The 18,934-nt window shown below is 44.3% G+C and overlaps 1 protein-coding gene across 1 annotated transcript in view; it reads left to right on the top strand.

The window, feature by feature from the left end:
• Window positions 1–18,934, top strand: part of Gab1 (GRB2 associated binding protein 1) — a 110,103-nt gene that overhangs the window by 60,201 nt on the left and 30,968 nt on the right. The window contains exon 2 of the mRNA XM_028753428.1: window positions 17,324–17,618. Within this exon, the coding sequence (XP_028609261.1) occupies window positions 17,324–17,618 (295 nt within the window). The remainder of the gene's footprint in view (window positions 1–17,323; window positions 17,619–18,934) is intronic.

Genomic DNA, 18,934 nt, shown 5'->3' with positions numbered 1-18,934 from the left:
GGAGAGAGAGGGAGAGCTGGAGGCTGCTCAACGGTGTCCAGTGCCAGCGTCCACAAGGCCATTCAGGGTCCCATAGGTTGTAAAGGTCGCCTCAGACCCCCATGCATACATAATCATTGTATTTTACATACTTAGTTTTTAAGACACCTGGCTAGTCACTCACAGTTGCTGTTGTCATCAAACATTTTCATAAGCGTCTGAATGCCCTTGTCCTCTGATACCCGTTTCCTCACTTGGGCTTTCCAGTAGGGAAAGGAGAAATAGTTATTTAGAATTTTTTTTAATTTAATAAAGTAATATTCTCTCCCACCCACCCTTCTTCCCTCCCGGTCTCCCTTCCTCCCTCTCCCTCCCTCCCCCTACCTCACCCTCCCTGCTCCCCTCCTCCTTCTTTTCACTCTGTTGATGGATATTGGAGCAGAGTGATGGGTGGCCAGGGATGGGTGTTTGATGATGTCAGGGGACTGGAGTCGTGGCCTTGCCTGGGGATTGTGCAGTGAGTCTGTGCATTGATTACCTACACTTGTTAGCTGATGAAGACACACGAGGACAAGGCTGCAGAGCTTTGCAGCCTGTGCAGCTCCCAGGCTCTGAGCCTAAGAGCTTGCTAATTGTCATCTCCCAGAGGGACCAAGTCAGGGGTTGAGTCTGCTGAAGTCCATTCAGGGACCCTGTTAGGACCTTTCTCCCTGTCCTTAGGATGATTTAGGAAAGGTTGGCACTTACAGAGCAGCTTGAGTTTTCTTCTGTGGCAATTGCAGACTTAACTTAAAAGATCAGTTGTTTTTGTTACTTTGTGTGCTCCTCTGCTGCGGTTTGGGTGTGCTGACGCAGATCTACACTGCTCGGTTAAAGCACCTCCCTTCACGACAGCAACACCACTCGTCAGTACTCAACAGATACTTCTAATGAGGGAGCGGATGAATGGAGTAATAAATATAACCCATTGTTCCCAGTAAACACCTCTCCCACATGAAAGCAAGTTGCCAGTTGGCCTTATTTTAGATCCATTTTTGCTAAGAAGAATGTTGTAAATTTTGAATGATCTCCCTTGAACAGAGAAGCAGTTGAGTACGGCAGAGAGAAGCTTGGCTCAGGCGTTCCTGTTTCCCAGGGCAAATGGTGACTTGCTGAGAGGGTTAGAACACAGCAACTCAGGCAGTGGAGGCTTTGGTCAGAACTCTTAACCTCTAAGACTATCTGAGAGCACTTGGAAAAGCTTGTTGTTTTCTTTGTTCTAAGACGACAGTGCAGCAAGGACTAAAACAACTTCTCTTTCAGACAGAGAGAATTATAAAACATAATTAGCCATACGTCCTTTAAGGCCTGACTTCCACACCCTTCGTAGGCCCAGGATAGAGCCAGATAAACATACAAGGTGGAAGTCGTGCCGTCGGGATCTGCTGGCTCACAGGTCAGGCTCACAGGTCAGGCTTCAGAGCATCCCTTTCTGAGTGGAGAAGGGGACAAAGGGTAGATTTTAGCAGCACCTACCTTAACAGAATTGCTAAGTGTGCACATGCGTTGGAGAGGGTACATATTAGTTCTCTGTTGCTGTTATAAAATGCCCTGACCAATGAAACAACTTACAGGAAACAAGTTTATTTCAGTTTATACTTCTAAAGGGATGGAATCCATCATGGTGGAGAAGAGGTAGTCCCTGGGGTCAACAAGGAGAAACTGATGATCACACAGCATCTGCACTTAGGAAGCTCTCAGAGAGAGAACAGGGAGTGACGTCAGAGATAATGTCAGTGAGTATAATGTTGCTAAGCTCGGCTCCAGTGACCCACTTCCTCCAGCAAGGCTTTGCCTTCTAAAGGTTCCATAACCTCGCCAAACAGTGCCGGCAGCTGGGGACCACGTGTTCAAACACGAGCCTGTGGAGGACCTTTCATATTCAAAGCCCAGAAGCCTGACTCAGAGCCTGCCCTTGATTGACATGGGGACCATGACAAGGACACTCGGCCAGCAGAGAAGTAGATACAATCCCAGACCTTCTCGGACCTGGGGAAAGTGCTCCCTGTGACTGCCCTGTTGATTTAAAACTGATGTGAACTTTAAAATTACAAGGGAAAATGTCCAGCTGGTGGTACACTAGTTTTGATGGTTAAAGTCTAGGCATGGTAAATGGGCCTCGCCACAGCCCAAGGGCATGAGGAACAGCAGAGAGAACGTAAGACGATACACACAAAGTCTGTACCCTCAATTTGTTTGTAAATTATGATTGATGAAAGAAGTTTAATTCAGAACCTATAAAAACACTAACACTCTATGTAAAAAAAATGAATTCTTTGGGGTCAGAGATATGATAACCTGGGTTTGATTCCTGGAACTCACATAAAAAAGCTGGATGTGTTAGTGAATATTTATAATTCAAGCCCTCCTCTCGTGAGATAGGAGAGACAGGAGACTCTCCAGGCTCTGGAGCCAGCTAGCCTGGACTAACAGCATCTTGGCAGAAGCAAGAGAGACCCTGTCTCAGAACAGACGAAGGTGAGAAGAGACTCCCAAAGCTGTCCTCTGACCTCCATACATGTGCACAAACACATTTATAAAAACGAATTCTTGAATAAATGTTTTGCATGATTTTTTTCAGTATAACTACCTAGGAGTAACAGTGGCTTTCCTGCATAGCCCAGTTTGCTGTTTAACTATAAATACACCGGTGACTTGCGGCAAATCAGATGTCCAAATGCAGCAGCTGCTACTTGTGTGTTTTGTTCTTTGTTACTCATTTTAATGAATAATTTGAGCCAACTCCAGAACATGAAGTTAGACATAGAAGCTTTAAGACTTATGTCATGTGTCTCAAACTGTGTGGTGACATCATTCTCTAAATATAGTGAATTTTAAGAAAGCGAATTATTTGAGCTGTACCCCTCAGCCCCTCCCCCCAGATAATTTGGCAGGAAGACAGAGAGAGACAAGGGATAAAAATCAACTCAGGGAGCGATATCTATGAATAGAGAGCTGGGGGAATTCTCCCACCGTCTTCCTCCTGACACATGAACCTCTTTTACTGAAATAAATCTTTTTTTTGGGGGGGGGAGGGTGTCAGCTGAGATTTGCTTTTCTGGTAAAGATCCCAAGTGATGACAGGGGTATCCTTCTGTTTTCCATGGTGTGTCCCATTGCTGAAGGATTTAGATTCAAATGGAATAGAGAAAAAGATGGATTCAGAACTTCTTGACTCCCGTCTGTCTCTCATGGCACTCACAACAGTTGAGAAGCAAGAAATCCAGCCTTCATCTTCCTGTATCCTGGGCATTTGATATGTATATGTACATGTGAAGATGTGGTCACAGATCAGTAAGGCTGATTGCCTTTAGAACCTGCTGAAGTGATTGGTCCAGTATACTTTGGTAGAAGGCAATACAGTGGTTAATTAAGTAAGCACTGTTTTGTGCTTTGATTAGAATATGGTTGTATGCCTTTCCTCACTTGACTGCTCTACAGTTCTGAGAAATGGAATTCCTACTGATGCAGAAGGAGTTTTATGTGCCCTTAAATATGGGAAGAAATTTAGACTTACCTCTGGAGATTAGTTGCTTAGGAATAAAGAAATTGAACCACCCATCATTTCAGGCCAGAAACTATATCCTGTACTTGTGTGTTATCTTAGGCATCATTTTTCTGTGTTTTATTCTATACATGCTTCTCATATAGCTGTGTGTTTTGTTCTGTACATGCCTCTTATATAGCTGTGGCTGTCTGTCTTGGAAACCCATGTCACAAGTCCCCAGGGAAGGAGTCTCCAGATGGGCTCTGTACACCGGCCAACAGCCTTGTCTGTCATCCTGTCAGTCAGTAACTGTGTGTGTATTAGTGAGGCACTCTAATATAAAAGGAGTTGCTGGTTTCAAAAGGCAGCTGTGGTTGAGGATGAGGTCATAGACAAACTACGCACCCCTTTCTCCACAGGAAGATCCCCACAGGGATAAATGTGCTTCTGGGGAGCTGCACCACCTCGCTTGCTGCCATCCTAGCTTGCGTCACTTTGCCTGCACCTGTAGACAGCAAGCCTGAGACCTCCAGAGCCCTCTATGCAAATGTTTTTATTTTAATTATTCATGTTTAGGACCTACGGAAAGCAAAAATAGAGGGGCCAGCCTCTGTCGGCCTAGATGCTAGCATGCCAGTGACTTGTTATCTTATCTTTGGAGAAATCTACATAGTAACTAGATACAATCTAGAGATGAGGGGCTTTCCTTACAAGGTAATGATCACTGTCCAAAGGTACTCGAGGAAGCGGCTGGCCCAGGGTGTAGACATGTTAAGTCTCTGGGTCAAAGGTGCTTACCACAGTCACTTTCCTTTTTTTGAGTGGCAGATCTGTAGAAGAAGGAAGCTCCCTCTGGCTTTATGTCTTGTTTTCTGCCACCGTCATTCTTTTTTTTTTTTTTTAGATTTGTTTGTTTTTATTTTTTATTTATTTCTTTATTTACTTTTTTTGCAGTGCAAGCGGTCCCTGCTTATGGGCACTCCACTAGGGGGCAGACGTGTCCTCATTCACTATGCCCCAGACACTTGAGGCAAGTCTTCCTGCATAGTTATGCTTCATATAATGGTTTTCAGTTTGCTTTTTCTGTATCTGAGGTATATTCTTATCTATACACATTCAGTGGGAATTCCTCCATTCGGTGACACAGTGTCACTTGCTTTTCTGGTATATGCATCATGCTAAGGATCATTTATTAGTGACTATCTTGGCGCTTAGCGTTCTTCTGTGCATGGGGATACTAAACTCTCTCATTCACACTCATTTTGTTGGGTTATTGCGTGCTGGGAGGAGAGCAGCTGTGAGTGAGAGGGCAGGAGCCTGCGTCGCACACATGGTAGGTGTGGTGTCCCTGGAGGCCGTTTGCTGAGAGGACCAAGCTGTGAAAGGACAAGGAGGGGATGTTATGGTAAGGATGGTGCTGTGACTTCCTAGTTCTGATTATTCTTTACAAACAGCTTAGAAGAACAGGTCATGCTAGTGCATCTGCAGTTTCAGGAAGCTAAGACTGGAGGGTTGGGGGTTCAATGCCAGCCTACTTAGAAAAGCCTGTCTCCAAAGACTGAGGGCTGGGGATGCAGTCAATGTAGAGTGTTCACCTAGCATCTACAGAGCTCCATGTGCAGCAGAAAACTCGAGCACTTAGGTACCTGAAAGCATGTATGTGTGCATGAATAAAAATAGGATCAGAATATGGAAAATATTATTTATTGTAATATTATTTTATATTTGCCTCGTAACTTATCAGTTTTACTATTAATTTATTCAAAGAAAACTTTATAAAGAAAACAATACTACCTGCATAACAGTAACTCAGAGTGTTTTCCTGGAACACTGGGCGACTTTCAGAACTGAAGATTCCAGCACAATCATTTAAGAGATGCAGATGTTTGCAGTTACCATGGAAGTGTAGCGCTGAGCTGGGACAAAGGATCCCCCCCCCCCCCAACAACTGCTAAAGTTTTACAGTTTCTTCAAATTACAGAGGGATACAACTTAGTCAACAGTGTCTGAACGTGCACCTCACAGTAGCTCACTGAGGAGATGCCCAGCTGGGTCCGCCTTAGTGAGGCTCCCCTTGAGATACTGCTGAGAGCAGGGCTTTTGTTGGAAATAGTTTCCAGATTCAATTGAGAACATTCTGCTTCTCAAAAACAGAACTACAAGCTTGACATGGCGGCGCACACCTTTAATCCCAGCACTCAGGAGGCAGAGGCAGGCAGGTCTCTGAGTTCGAGGCCAGCCTGGTCTACATAGGAAATTCTAGGCCAACCAGGGCTACATAGTGAGAACCTGTCTAGAAAAACAAAAACAAACAAACAAAATTACAGGATTAGAGTTCAAATTGCTGTCTTTCACATGCCCACACACATTGTCAGATGGTGAGTGAGGACTTGTGTGTGTCCATTCTCCACTGCTCTTCTGTGTGACTCTCGGAATCTTCTGTGTGAGGAATGAAGACAGGGAAGGGGACAGGGAGCACTGGGATGCAGAGTGGATGCATTGAGTGGAAAAATACAAGCAGGACACCCACAGAGGCCAGGCTCCTCCATCAAGTGCTGGGACCAAGGTTAATGTTAGTTAAAGGGTGGCAAAGTGGCCATCTTCCTCTTTGCTGCTCCTTCCCTTGTCCCCAGTCCACGCCTTCATTCTAGTTAAACTTCAGTGATGGCATAGTTAAAGTAAAGCAGCAAAAAGCGAATCTCTGTGGTATCCTGTGGGATGTCGGGGAGACATGTCCACAAACCCAAAGCCAGTCCCTGCAGTCTGAACCCAGGGGCTATATTTAGATGACTGTGTGGATCCTGTATTTTTTTAAATGCTGTAAACATGTTGATGTGGTTATTTTTAGCTTTCACAGACCTTAGTGAACTCCTAAGTTGGCCAGTAGACAGGGGCAGTTGTGGCTGTTGCCTTCACCTCAAATACTCCACTCTGTCAATGGCTCTGATTGTCTCCCAGGGTGACCAGTGCATTCAGAGCTTGTCGGTGTGTAGGCTGTCTAACATTAACTGCCCAGTGTGGTTGCATGTAGGTGACTATACTACTTTCTGGTGGGGTTTGTTTTGTTTCTATGAGCTGTGTGTCTTTGGCCATAGTTTTGATTCCAGTTGAAGATATGTCAAGTCTGCCACTTGGCAGAAGACCATAAAGACTGTAACAGTTTCTCACTACAGCAGCCATGCCCTGATCCTTACACCAGCCGTGCGCCCTGACCCACCAACATTGTCGTGTACACAGACCTTGCTGTTGCCTTTACCTTTAGTCCGTTGTACTCTGTTCCTGTAGGGCAAAGGTTACTAGGTGGCAGTGTGGTGAAGGGGGCAGTGGAAAGCTGACAGGAAACAGGAAGACAAGGGCTCGGTTTGGATTCCCAGCATGGAATGGACCAGCAAGTACAAAAAGGATGACAGGAAGCAGTCAACAGTTTTCCTTGATGACCAGCTCGTGCTGTCTTCTGCTGCTTACACGAGGGGACAGTTTCCTCGAAGGGCCATCCCCGGATCCCTGACATCGCTTAGTCACTGGAGCTGGGCCTTCCATGTTTGCATTAGAGAATCCACTTCCTTCTTTGTGAAGGAGTTACTGTCTTGAGCTCACTTTGTGCCTAGTGCTTGTCTTTGGATAACGTCAATTACTTTGTATGTTGCAGGAAACAGTACCTGAGTGGGTGACTCTAGAGAGCGTGATTTATCTCTTTAGAAGTATTTTCCCCAAGGAAATTCATAATTGCCTTATACCTTTTGCCTGGAAGCCTTAAACTGAGTTGTATGTTCAGAAGAAAGTGGGAGTGAGCAGCGTCCAGGCGTAGTTCATAGTAATACCGTTATGGCAGTTGGTTTGGAAATTCGTTTTGCTAATACTTTGACTGATTCAAACGAAAATGATGTTTTTGAACTATGTCCCAATTTTAAAAACTATTTATTTATTTATTTACTTCCTTGTTTTATGGGTATGTTTGTGTGCCCATTGTATGCATGTCCACAACATGTACAGGACCCCTCAGAGTTTAGAAGACAGCATTCCCCTGGAACTGGAGTTACAAGCAATTATAAGCTGCCATCTAGGTGCTAGGAGCTGACCCCAGGTCCTCTGCAGGAACAGCATGTGCTGCACGTGACTGACGCCCCACGTGTCCAGCCAGCCTGATCCGGTTCTTACTGTAATCTGCTCTGCTTTGGTGTACATTGAGAATGCACCACAAAAACAAAGCGAAGCAACACACATTACAGGAAGTGTGCTTTTTATAGTTTGCTGAAAACTCAGAAACAAACAAACACACGTCTTACCCTAGAAATAAATATTTTGGATTGGGTAGGTGAACAAAAAATGGAATTGAGAAATCTGAGGGTTTTTAACAAAAGATAGGGTTTTTTTTTTATGTGTGTGTGTTTAATTATGTGTAATTATGTGTATCTGTTTTTGTGTGGAGGCTTGTGCACGTGTATGCAGGTACCTGTGGAGGCTGGAAGACAATGTTGAGTCCCCAGAAACAGGAAGTATATGTTGTTGTGAGCTGTCGGACGTAGGTGCTGGGAACTCAACTCTGGTCCCCAGGAAGATCAGTACTCACTCTTGACTCTTCAGCATCTCTCCAGCCAGAAGATGAAACCAAAACAAAACAAAGAACCAGGATTACTGTTAATGTTTCGATGAGCTTTTTGTTGTTGTTTATTTTGGGCTTTGGTTTGGTTTTGAGACAGGGTCTTGTAGAGTCCACACTGGTCTTACTTAGATCTACTCTGTAGCTTTGTGTGAACTTTTCTGGGGAGAAAAAGTCTATTCACCCCAGATAGGTACCAACCATGGACTGAAGATGTGATCCACCCAAGTCAGGCAGGGTGAACCAGTATGCTTAATTAGAGTTACTTAAAGGCGCACAGGCAGTTTGCAAGCAGTCAAGCAACTATACCACTGAAGAAAAGGTCTCTCTTCCTTCCAGCAATGTTAGCTGTCAGTCAATCTTTGATGAGGATTGAGACCTCATAAACCTTTGTCTTCATCTGTGGCTCTGTGTTACAGGCCCAGACCTGTGTAGAATCCTATTGACAGTCATAGCTGCCGAGAATTCTAGAGGGCAGCAGTCAGGCCGTGACTAGGAGACAGCATTCTACAGCGTAGACTTTGACCTTGAATGGGAGATGCTTCTGTTTGCATATCCCAAATGCTGAGATCAAATTCGAGAGCCAACATGCCAGGTGCTGGGTTCATGCTTTCCAGGCAACCACCCTGCCAACTGAGTTACAGCCCCTCCCAGGACAGACAGGCGTGGTGAGATATCCCTACTGGTCTGCAACTTACTATGTAGACCAGGCTGACCTTGAATTCAGAGACCCCTCTGCCTCTATCTCTAAGTATTGACATTAAATATGTGTGCCACCGCATCAGCACCATTTTTTAAAAAATACCAATTGATATAGACAAGGCCATTGTTTTCCAAATACCAATGGCAGTAACCCGGTGGTGTGCATTCATGTGCAGAGTAAGCACCTCAGCTTACAGTACTGCATAGTTTAAACTATTGTGGAGCTGTGCTTTGTATAACAAGATGCTGTCTCACACATGAGTTACAGAATTGTCATTTCAAGCTGTAATGTCCACACGACAGCTGCAGACCACAGCAGCCAAATCTAAGTGACGTCAGAAAATCAGCTCTCTGTGACAGTCATTAATGCGCTGCTCCTGTCACCACTGTGCTCCCCTGGCACGTTTGGGGCTCATGGTGGTGCTTGTACCCTTTGGCTCTGTTCAGCTAGATTAGATCTCTACCTGGGCATTCAACCCACCTCTGCCTTCGAAGCGGTTTTGGCTTTGTTGTGGTAGTTGGTGGTCTTTGGTGGTAGTTGTTAGAATCCTTCACCCTCTCCACACTTGGCTAACCTGCTTCCATCCAGGACAAGCATGTAAACTCTGATATTTCAGAAGTTTACCGGACAGTTGGGAGCCGGGAGCCTGGAGCCAGGAGCCGGTCTGCAGTTTTCTCCAGCGTATTCTTCTGTTTATATTACTAAGCTAAAGTTAGCACAAATGGGGCAAGGCTAGAAAATGGAGACCATGGTTTGAAAACAGGAAATTTTAGGCTTCTGTGTGTGTGGAACAGACGGCTGTAATGATAGAGCTGGCAGTGTGGAAATTCCCACGAAGCCTGCTTTTTCCTGATTTTGCTGGAGGAGAGAAGATAATGCTGCTTCCTGGAAAACAACTGAGCTTTTTAAAGCGTACCTTGCCTTGGTCCTTGTTTGTGGATCATTTGTTTTCTCCGTTCCACTTGCACTTGGAGTAGTATTTTGGAAATTTCGTAGTTTTAATGGAGAAAACAAATCCCTAGGCACGTACTTTATGTTTTCGGATATTTAGACATCTGAGTGTATGCCCTGCCCTATAGCTGGCGTGGCCTTGGAAGACAAGAGAGTATTGTGGATGCTAGAGGAGGGAGGGGAGCAATGGGCTTGTCTATTTTAAGTGTCCCAGCTTTGCTGGCTTGTTTGTTTTTAACCCCTGTATCCAGTCTTCAAAACCAAGTCTCTGTCTAAGCCATTTCCTGACGACACTGCTTCCAGATGTATCCTGGAATTCTATATCTGAGAGAAACGTTACATTCATTCACTGATTGCAGAGGAACAAAGTGGTATTTTCAGGCGACACAAACTTTTCACTTTATGTTCACCGTGCCTAGGGTTTGTTTTTTTTATATTTTCTTTTTCAAAGCCTTTTTAAGCATAAGCTCGAAGTGTATAACATTTTCATTGTAAAGACAATCAAGAGCAGAGCATTGAGAGAAAGGCACGTGCACCTTGTCTGGAGCTCTAACCCCTGCAGCTCTAACCCTGCTGCAGACTCACCACAGGTGACCCAGGGATGGACGTGCTTTCAGATTGCCTTCTCTAAACCTGTTGACATGCACACAGACATGAGTATTTCACACAAATGGAGCTGTACCTTCTATACAACTTGGCAACTTTGGTTTTGTTGTTCTGTAGTTAAAACAAGGTCTCTCGGCAGTCTAGGCTGGCCTATGATTCACTTGATAACAACCAATCTGACTGAATTCCTGCAATCCTCCTGGCTCAGCTTCTCAGGTGCTGGGATTACAGATAGACAAGACCCATGCAACCTTTTTTTTTTTTTTTTTTTCCATTTAACAGTTATCTTGTGGGCATTTTTCATATATATTTTCCATATTTTAAAATGCTTTGCATAGATTTATTGTACAGGTGTTGCATAATTTAACCATTTTCCTGCCCTTGAACTTTAGTCTAACTCCTGTCATTAAAAAAATCCAGTGTTCTCAGACAGAATGCACATTAATCACACTACTCAGGAGGCAGAAGCAGGCAAGATAACATAACGAAACACTCTTGAAAAACAAATAAACAAACAAAGATAATTCAGTGTTCTCACTAGCCTTGGTGGCCAACACTGCAATCCTATCACTTGGGAGGCAGACACAGGAGCTATCCTCTGCTATATAGCAAGTTAGGGGCCAGCCTGAGCTACATGAAACTCTGTCTTAAAAGTCTAAACTCAAACAACAAAAACTCTAGCATCTTCATGACAATTTACAGATTTCTGAGATGATATGTAAAGTCTACATTGAATCTATCAGAGAACTTTCAGTTCATTGTTTTTCCACAGAATATCAGGTGAGTGGTACCTTTCAGTAGACTTCAAGACAAGTCCCGCTGCACTCTGTCCCCAACACCTCTCAGAGCACAGGCTAATGAGAGATCTGTGGCCATTTGCATCATGTCCCCAGAAACTGTTAGGCTTTGGCAACCAGTGAGGGCCAGGAGAATTCTCCCTAGCTTCCATAAGCAAGTGGGGCCGTGGATGGGCTCTGTAGGTGCTGTCTACCAAGAGCACAGAGGAGCAGGAAACAGCAAGTGCCTTTACAAGGAACAGAGTTGGGAGCTTGTTTTGTTTTGTTATTTTGGTTTTTTTTTTGTTTTGTTTTGTTTTGAGACAGGGTTCCTCTATGTACCCTTGGCTGTCCTGGAACTTCCTCTGTGGACCAAGCTAGTCTCTGCCCCCTGAGCACTGCAATTAAAAGTATGTGCTGCCACCTTAGGGCTGAGTTGGGGGCTTGAGTAAATGTCTTGACATGGGATTTGAAGGAAATTGATCATTGGGTGAGGAATGAAATGTGAGAGTGTGAATGGAGAGCTCAGGAGAGCTCCACCCGCTCTGGAAGATGCAGACTCATGTACCGTCCTGGGACAGATGCTCACACCACACTAGTTTCCCACTCCTGGTTTCTTTCCTGGAGATCTTCTCATCAAGTTCACTGGCGCTTTGTGGTGATTTTTGTGAGCATAAAACACTAGATTGTCTAAAGACCGTAATAATTTGTTAATTATTGTTGTTGGTCCAAAAATTTTTTTAAAAACAAAGAGTGGTTCCACATCGAGTTGGGGAAGTGCAGAGAATTTGGAGGTTGACTATCCCACGTACACCAAGCACAGCACAGGTAAACACCACGGTGGGGTAGGTTCTGAAGGCATCACTTCCCTCCTGTAAAGCAGAGTCCTCTGGTTATTTGTAACCACAGAAGGCTCCTAGAACAAGTGTATGGCAGAGACAGCGGTTTTCTCTAAAGCCGAACGTAAGCGCCACTTAGGGTGATTGGGCACGTTCTGTAACCTTGCTATAGTGTAGTAAGGGATGGTGAGGGCTAGTCAGGTGGGAATTCTTACCACAGGACTCCATCTGTCCTTTGTGCCAATGTGTTCTGGACTGTTACTCTAGAGAAGCCCATTTTCAGATCTTGCCGAAGTGCGTCAGGTCTGCCGGAGTCTAATCTGCTTAAGTGGATGTGCTTGTGTGGAGTTTTTGTCAACTGAAGTTCATAGACACCTCCCGTGTGTGCAGAGGCTGAAAGCAGATCAGTTGAAAATGTATGGCCCACTGTCCTCTCCTGACAGTTCTTGAGTGGGCCAGGCAGGTTGTACTCAGACCAGTGTCCCTGTGATGTGTAGGTCGTATGAGAATGTCTGTATTGTCCTTACCTCAAAGGGTTTACGTGCTTCTTCAGCTTCTTCCTTTGGAGTGGGAATAGGAAAGGAGGAAAGGTACAGAGACGAGGCTTCCCCAAACCCTCAAGTAATTTGGATGCAAGAGTACCAGAGAGTGTGCGACTGGCAAGGACTCGAGGATGGAGGGTCCCAAGCTAGCCCGGGGGTGGTTTGGAGAGAAGGGCTGAGCTGAGTGCTCATGTGCTCAGGAAAAGTATGTGTTGTTGTAGGGCCAGAGGCAGAAAAGGAGACAGACCAAGAGGATGGCAAGCCTTTGAGGAGATACTGGTTGGGTTATTATGCCTTCTCATAGGATTTGAGCTCTCTCCCATGTAGAAAGCAGCCAGCCAGCCAATAAGCAGAGGAAACTGGTATCAGAGGATGCTACATCGAAAGTCTCATTAGTATTCAGATTCACTAAAGTTGGTACTATATTGATTATTTGGCCTAAAACTCAAGTCCTTGTTGTATGTAAGACATGACGACCACACCATAATTTTTCTCAGCTAATCTTACGGATACTGTTTCATTATCCATACATCATGGAAGTCTAATGGTTAAAATGGTTTTTCATGAGCTTTTTTTTAAAAATTGATCTGAGCATTTGCTTTAGAAGATTTCAAGAAAACTCATCTGCTCTGTCTGTTACTCAAGCAAGACTGGAAGGCAGTATACAGCTGTCTCTGGGCTCCCGAGACAGCAGGGTAAAAATAGGACAAACTTTAAGAATCCCAGATATTCTCAGATAACAAAGACTGATTTATTCGGGCCTGTTTTGTGCTCAGACAAAACAGAGAAGTCTTTGTGCTGTGCTTAGCAAGGGTGCTGATGACAGACCTCCTGTCAGGCATCGGGCTTTATTCTGTGACTAAATTGTGCTTTGTCCCACCGTCCAGAGAACCTTTGTATCTGCCTTGTTAAAGTGTGAGTTTATGTAATTGCTTTTGTTTTTTTCTATTTCATTGGTGCCAGATTCAATGAGAGTGACTCATTTTGTGACCGAGGCAAACATTCACATTTGGACCATGTTAAACATAAACAAGCAAGTGGCAGGTGCAGCCGCCCGCCTCGGCTCTGTGTCTCGGTGCTGCCATTTCTTATCTCAAGAGTTCAGGTCTCAGGTAGTGGCTATTCGGCTCCCGTGGTCACTGGTCCACCATGCCCCGGGCAGTTTCTAAAGGCCTTTTGGCTGTTGGTGACAGGCAGGTCCAAATGAGGAGATCTGGTTAAATGGGAAGTAGAAACTGATACTTACAGTATCTCAAAAGCACACAGGAAGACGACAAGGCAGTCTCTTCTGGCTCTGTAGTTTCCCCACCATACATCAGTGTTTTGGAGCAGTTATTTTACATGTGTTTTTCACACATGTGCCCCATTCAGGGGCTCGTTTCCTCATAGAAGATGTTTGGAAAGCATTGGTGAAATTTTAATGAGACCATAGAGTGCATTTAATATTCCCCAAACTGTACAACTTTATTTCCTTTGGGAACTGTGAAGGTGGCCAAGGAAGGAAAGGCCTAGAAGGTTGGGAAAGAAAACATAATGGGCTTTTGGAAACAGAACATAGGAAGAGTTTGGCCTCCCAAAGACAGAAGACAGAAGTGATAGTTGATAAAAATGTGAGGGAGGAAGGGTAGAAAGTCATTTAAAGGATTGTAGGCAGAACTGGAGAGATGTTCACTTGAGAAAGTACTTACCAGGCAAGTGATGAGACCTGAGTTAGATTCCCCAGAACCCATGCAAAAAAGCTAGGCATGGGGGTGTATGCTTATAAGCCCAGCCCTGGAAAAGTTAGCAGAGGCAGATCATTGGGAGTCAAAGACCAGCTAGCCTACCCTCCTTAGCTAGCTCTAGACCAGTGAGAGACCAAACTAAAAAACAAAACAAGATCAAGGTTGAGCTCTGCTCTCTACATGCATACACACACACACACACACACAGACACACACACAGATATCTAAAATGGTTAGGTAAACTGGGCAGAGCCAGCAGTGGATTGTTTTGGTGTGAGTCTGATGACCCTTCACAGCACAGCAGCCTTGGAGGCCCGCTCTGACATGCAGTCTAGACACTGACACCTGTACTACTGAGCCTGAGCCACTGGGGAAATGGATGAATTACGGTCAATGAATTATGTATGTAGTAAGGCATTTCAGAAAGATTTTCTCGTGAGCCATTAAAGTTTTAAAAGTCATTTCTGTATTTAAAGACAGAAGCTCCTCAATCTGGGGTGGGAGGTGAGGGGGAGACACACTAACCAGAGAGAAACTCCTCTGATGGCCTTGCATAAATAATACTGTTTTCTGACTTTCTGCTTCTTCATTGCTGTATCGGGCTTAATATTTATGGATTTCTTTATAGGTCTGAGGGCAGAGTCTTCTGTGTGCTACCACACCTTGCCAAAGGTGATAATTTTTTATGATGGCTGCTGTTTATTTGAATTAAATAAATGGATTTTTGTAATGCGGTGCTGCATTCATGTGTATCTGTGACCTTGTAACTTTCCGGTACTTGGAACACCCACAGAACTCCATGCCACCTTCTTCTGGCCACCTTCATTACTTCCTTGAGAAGGACTGGGATGGAGGGTGCTGGGCCCTCCATCGGTACCCAGACCCTTTGGTGATTTCCTAGTACCTCCATTCAAATCTAAGTATAAAATTTGGAGGCTAAGCCCAAAATATGTGCTAGAGAAACAGTTTTTATTAGTTACTAAACCTTTTTGTCATGTGTTTTCTGGATAAAGTGGAGCTGGTTTTGAGTTGCTTCTAACAACGCCTTTTAGTTAAATGTGGCAAATTTGTGACACACGGAAGTTCTGGAGCACTTGTCATGTTGCTTCCGCTGGCTTTAAACAGTGGATAATTTCTGATAAGCACACTTTATAGGTGTTAATGAAGACACCAGAATCTTGATTTGGGGGTCGGCTTAGGTTTGCAGAACAAGCATGAAGCTCACTCTTGGTCTGATGAGACCATAGAAAACCGAACTCCTATTCGGAAGATGGATGGACTCTTAAAACACTGTGAGCCCAAGGTGACTTTATCCCCACTCGATACTGAAGGGCCATGCACTTTGTATAGGTACGGTTTTCTAAACTAAAACATTGACACTGTTTTAGTGTGGTGCTGAGCAAAATAACCAGTGGCCACATGTGATGCCCCTAGAGCTGCAGAAACTCGTGTCTGTCCTTCCCGCTCACAGGGCTTCTTCTTTGGGTGACCTCATCTCGAGTGTTCATTCTGGAACGTAGATGCTTCTTAGAAGGTGCCCGAGACTTACTGCCTCTTACTATTTAGCTGTCTATGCCAAAGAAAAAAACTCAAAGAGCAGTGAGGCTTTTTGGTAGGTCTAGGGCCAGATTTGAAGAGTCAAAGGTGACTAGATTGTCATCCACCAAGTCTTGGAAAACTGAATGAGTATGGGCTTTCGGGAAGGCGGTGGTAAGCAGTGTTACAGCCTCCTCTAAAACATTCCTTTTTATGTTTAGGTATTTAAGTTTATGTGTTGAGTGTTTTGCCTGCATGTTTGTATGTGCATCATTCACACACACACACACACACACACACACACACACACACACACACACACTGGTGGCCTTGGAGGACATAAGAGGGATTGGATCACCTGGAACTGGAGTTCCAGGTGGTTGTGAGCTGTCATGTGTGTGCTGGGAACTGAACCTGGGTCCTTTGTAGGAGCAGCCAGTGCTGTTAACCACCGAGCCATCTTTAGGATAGCTCAGCTCCCGGCCGTCTTTAGGAATGGTATTAAAGATATAGAAGAAGGAACTATTGAGTCCAGATCCAGATTGCCTGCACACATGCATATATGCATGCACATGCTAGGAAAAGAAGCGTGACAATTCAGGAATACAAATCTCAGTAGTTTTAGAACAAACTGGCCATTACTATGACAGCTCATTGCCAGCATCTCAGGGAAACATCCAAGCCCGTTTCTCCCCCCCCCCCACTGTCTCACTCCTGAGAAAACATTTCTTATGAAGAAGTACCAAGTGTGTACTTTTGTGCGTAGGGATGGGGGACAGTGTGTGTGAATGTTAGCTCATGGAGGCTCATAGAGGATATCAGGGGACCTGCCCGGCTTATTTTTACCTTATCCCTTTAATACAAGGTCTCTCACTTGAACACAGAGCTAGGCTGGTGGCCAGAAAGCCCCAGCAACCCTTCCTATCTCTGCTCTGTGTAGCAGAGGTAGAGAAAGCCATGTTCAGCCTTGTATGTGGGTGTTGGGGACCAGGACTCAAGTCTTCATGCCTGCATGGCGACCTCTTCCCTGCTGAGCTGTTTCTCCAGTCCTTCTTTGACATATTAAGATAAGGAAAATCATTGTTTTTTTTTAAGTGGTGAAATAACCTACAATTTAACATTTTTAACTAATTTTCAGTAACCAGTTTAGTGTTACTAAATACATTCCCATTGTTACCCATTTTGACCCCTTCTCTAGAACTTTCTCCTTTTCCATCCTAGCCTCACAACTAGTCGACAATCTGACTCTGGGTTTGACTACTGTAAATAATTCATAAACAAGGTCACAGTATCTGCCCTTTGTGAATGGCTTTTTTTGCTTAGCTTGATATCTGTCCTTGTTCTGTGGCTGATACCATTTTCCCTATATTATTTATTGAAATGATTTTATATTTGGTTTCATTTGCTGTGTCATAGGAAAACTAAGACAAGATACTATAACTTTTTTTTCAGACAATGTACTCATGAAATTAGCTTAATAAACGTGTTTCACCTCAAAATGTTTCAACCTGACAGCAAATGGGTGTTTTGCTTGTTTCTAGGCGTGGAAGAGAAGGTGGTTTGTGTTGCGCAGTGGCCGTTTGACCGGAGACCCCGATGTCCTGGAGTATTACAAAAATGATCATGCCAAGAAGCCTATCCGGATTATTGATTTAAATTTATGTCAGCAAGTTGATGCTGGGTTGACATTCAACAAAAAGGAATTTGAAAACAGCTACATCTTTGATATCAACACTATCGACCGGACTTTCTACTTGGTGGCAGATAGTGAGGAAGACATGAACAAGTGGGTCCGTTGTATCTGTGACATCTGTGGGTTCAATCCCACAGAAGAAGGTAGGTCTAAGCTTTCATTTGGTTTATTTCTTTAATTTATTATATATGTATGGGTATTTTGCCTGTGTGAATGTCTGTGCATCACATGTATGCAGTGCCTGTGGAGATTAGAAGAAGGGGTGGCTCCCTGGAACTGGAGTTACAGATGGTTTTGAGTGGTCACGTGGGAGACAGGAATTGAACCAGTGTCTTAGAAGAATGGATGGTGCTTCTCAGGACTGATCCATCTCTTCAGACCCAGAGTTTAAGGTTTTGCTATTCAGTTAGTGCAAGCTTTTATTCCCTTTGTTTTGTGTGTGTGGGTGGGGGGGGAATGTCATTTTAGAAATGTTACAAAATTGTTATTTCAGTTATATGCGCTAATATTTTATTTTTACAATAGGGGTTTGACACTCAGAGCAGGCACTGAATGCTTCAGGCAGTGTTGAGAGAGGTTCTACAGGTTTTGAGAGTCTTAACTGGTATAGACCAGTCTAAATAACTGTCTTCGTGAAGAATTTGGGAAGGGGAGTGGCATGTGCATGCCACAATGCCGTTGTCAATTTGTAGAAGCCTGTTTTCTCCTTCCATCATGTGAGTGAGTCCTGGAGATTGAATTCAGGCGGTCAGTCTGGGTGACAAGTGCTTTAACCTGCTGAGCCACCTCATGTCACAGGTTGTGACATACACAGGCGTCATCATGCTTTGTTCTCACTGCTCCCCCACAGCCCCCTGCCCTCCCCGTGTTCGTCCTCTCTCCACAGCTGTCTCCTTGAGCTTTCCTGTCCTGTCACATGCCTCCAACACCTCATTTGTTCTCCTCCCTTTTGAGTACTTCCCCACGCTGGACGTGTTCCTTCCTACTTTCATGAAAAGAACACATTTTAAATGACTGTGTGTGAGATAAAGGTACTGAGTGCTTTTTTCTTTCAATATTTAATTAAACATTTTCCTGGATTTTGAGGTGTCAGGATCTGTTGGTTTTTGCTTTACAGACTAGCTACAGGGCTAGTTTTCAAAATAAAACTTGAAAGCAGCAGGGACGTTTTTAATGACAGAACTCCAAAGTCCTTAAAAATGGGTGACCAATATATTTGGGCACTTTGTGTCTTTGCAGTCACGTATGAAGTATAGAAGACGGTGAACTAATTTATAAATCATTATTCAAATATGGAATGTGTGGTTTGTGAGGAGGATACCGGAACAGCTTGGCTCATCACAAATCCTTTGTATTTGGCCCTAAACAGCCAGTCCCTCCCTCCCTCCCTCCCTCCCTCACTCAGTCGGAGCCGGCAAAGCACAAAGGGGCCAAAAATAATGGGCCCCCAGACGGACGC

Source organism: Grammomys surdaster, unplaced genomic scaffold (genome assembly GCF_004785775.1).
Source record: "Grammomys surdaster isolate TR1022 unplaced genomic scaffold, NIH_TR_1.0 125947, whole genome shotgun sequence".
Classification (NCBI taxonomy): domain Eukaryota; kingdom Metazoa; phylum Chordata; class Mammalia; order Rodentia; family Muridae; genus Grammomys; species Grammomys surdaster.
The sequence above is the reverse complement of the archived record's forward strand: the minus strand, read 5'-3'. Positions and strand labels throughout refer to the sequence as shown.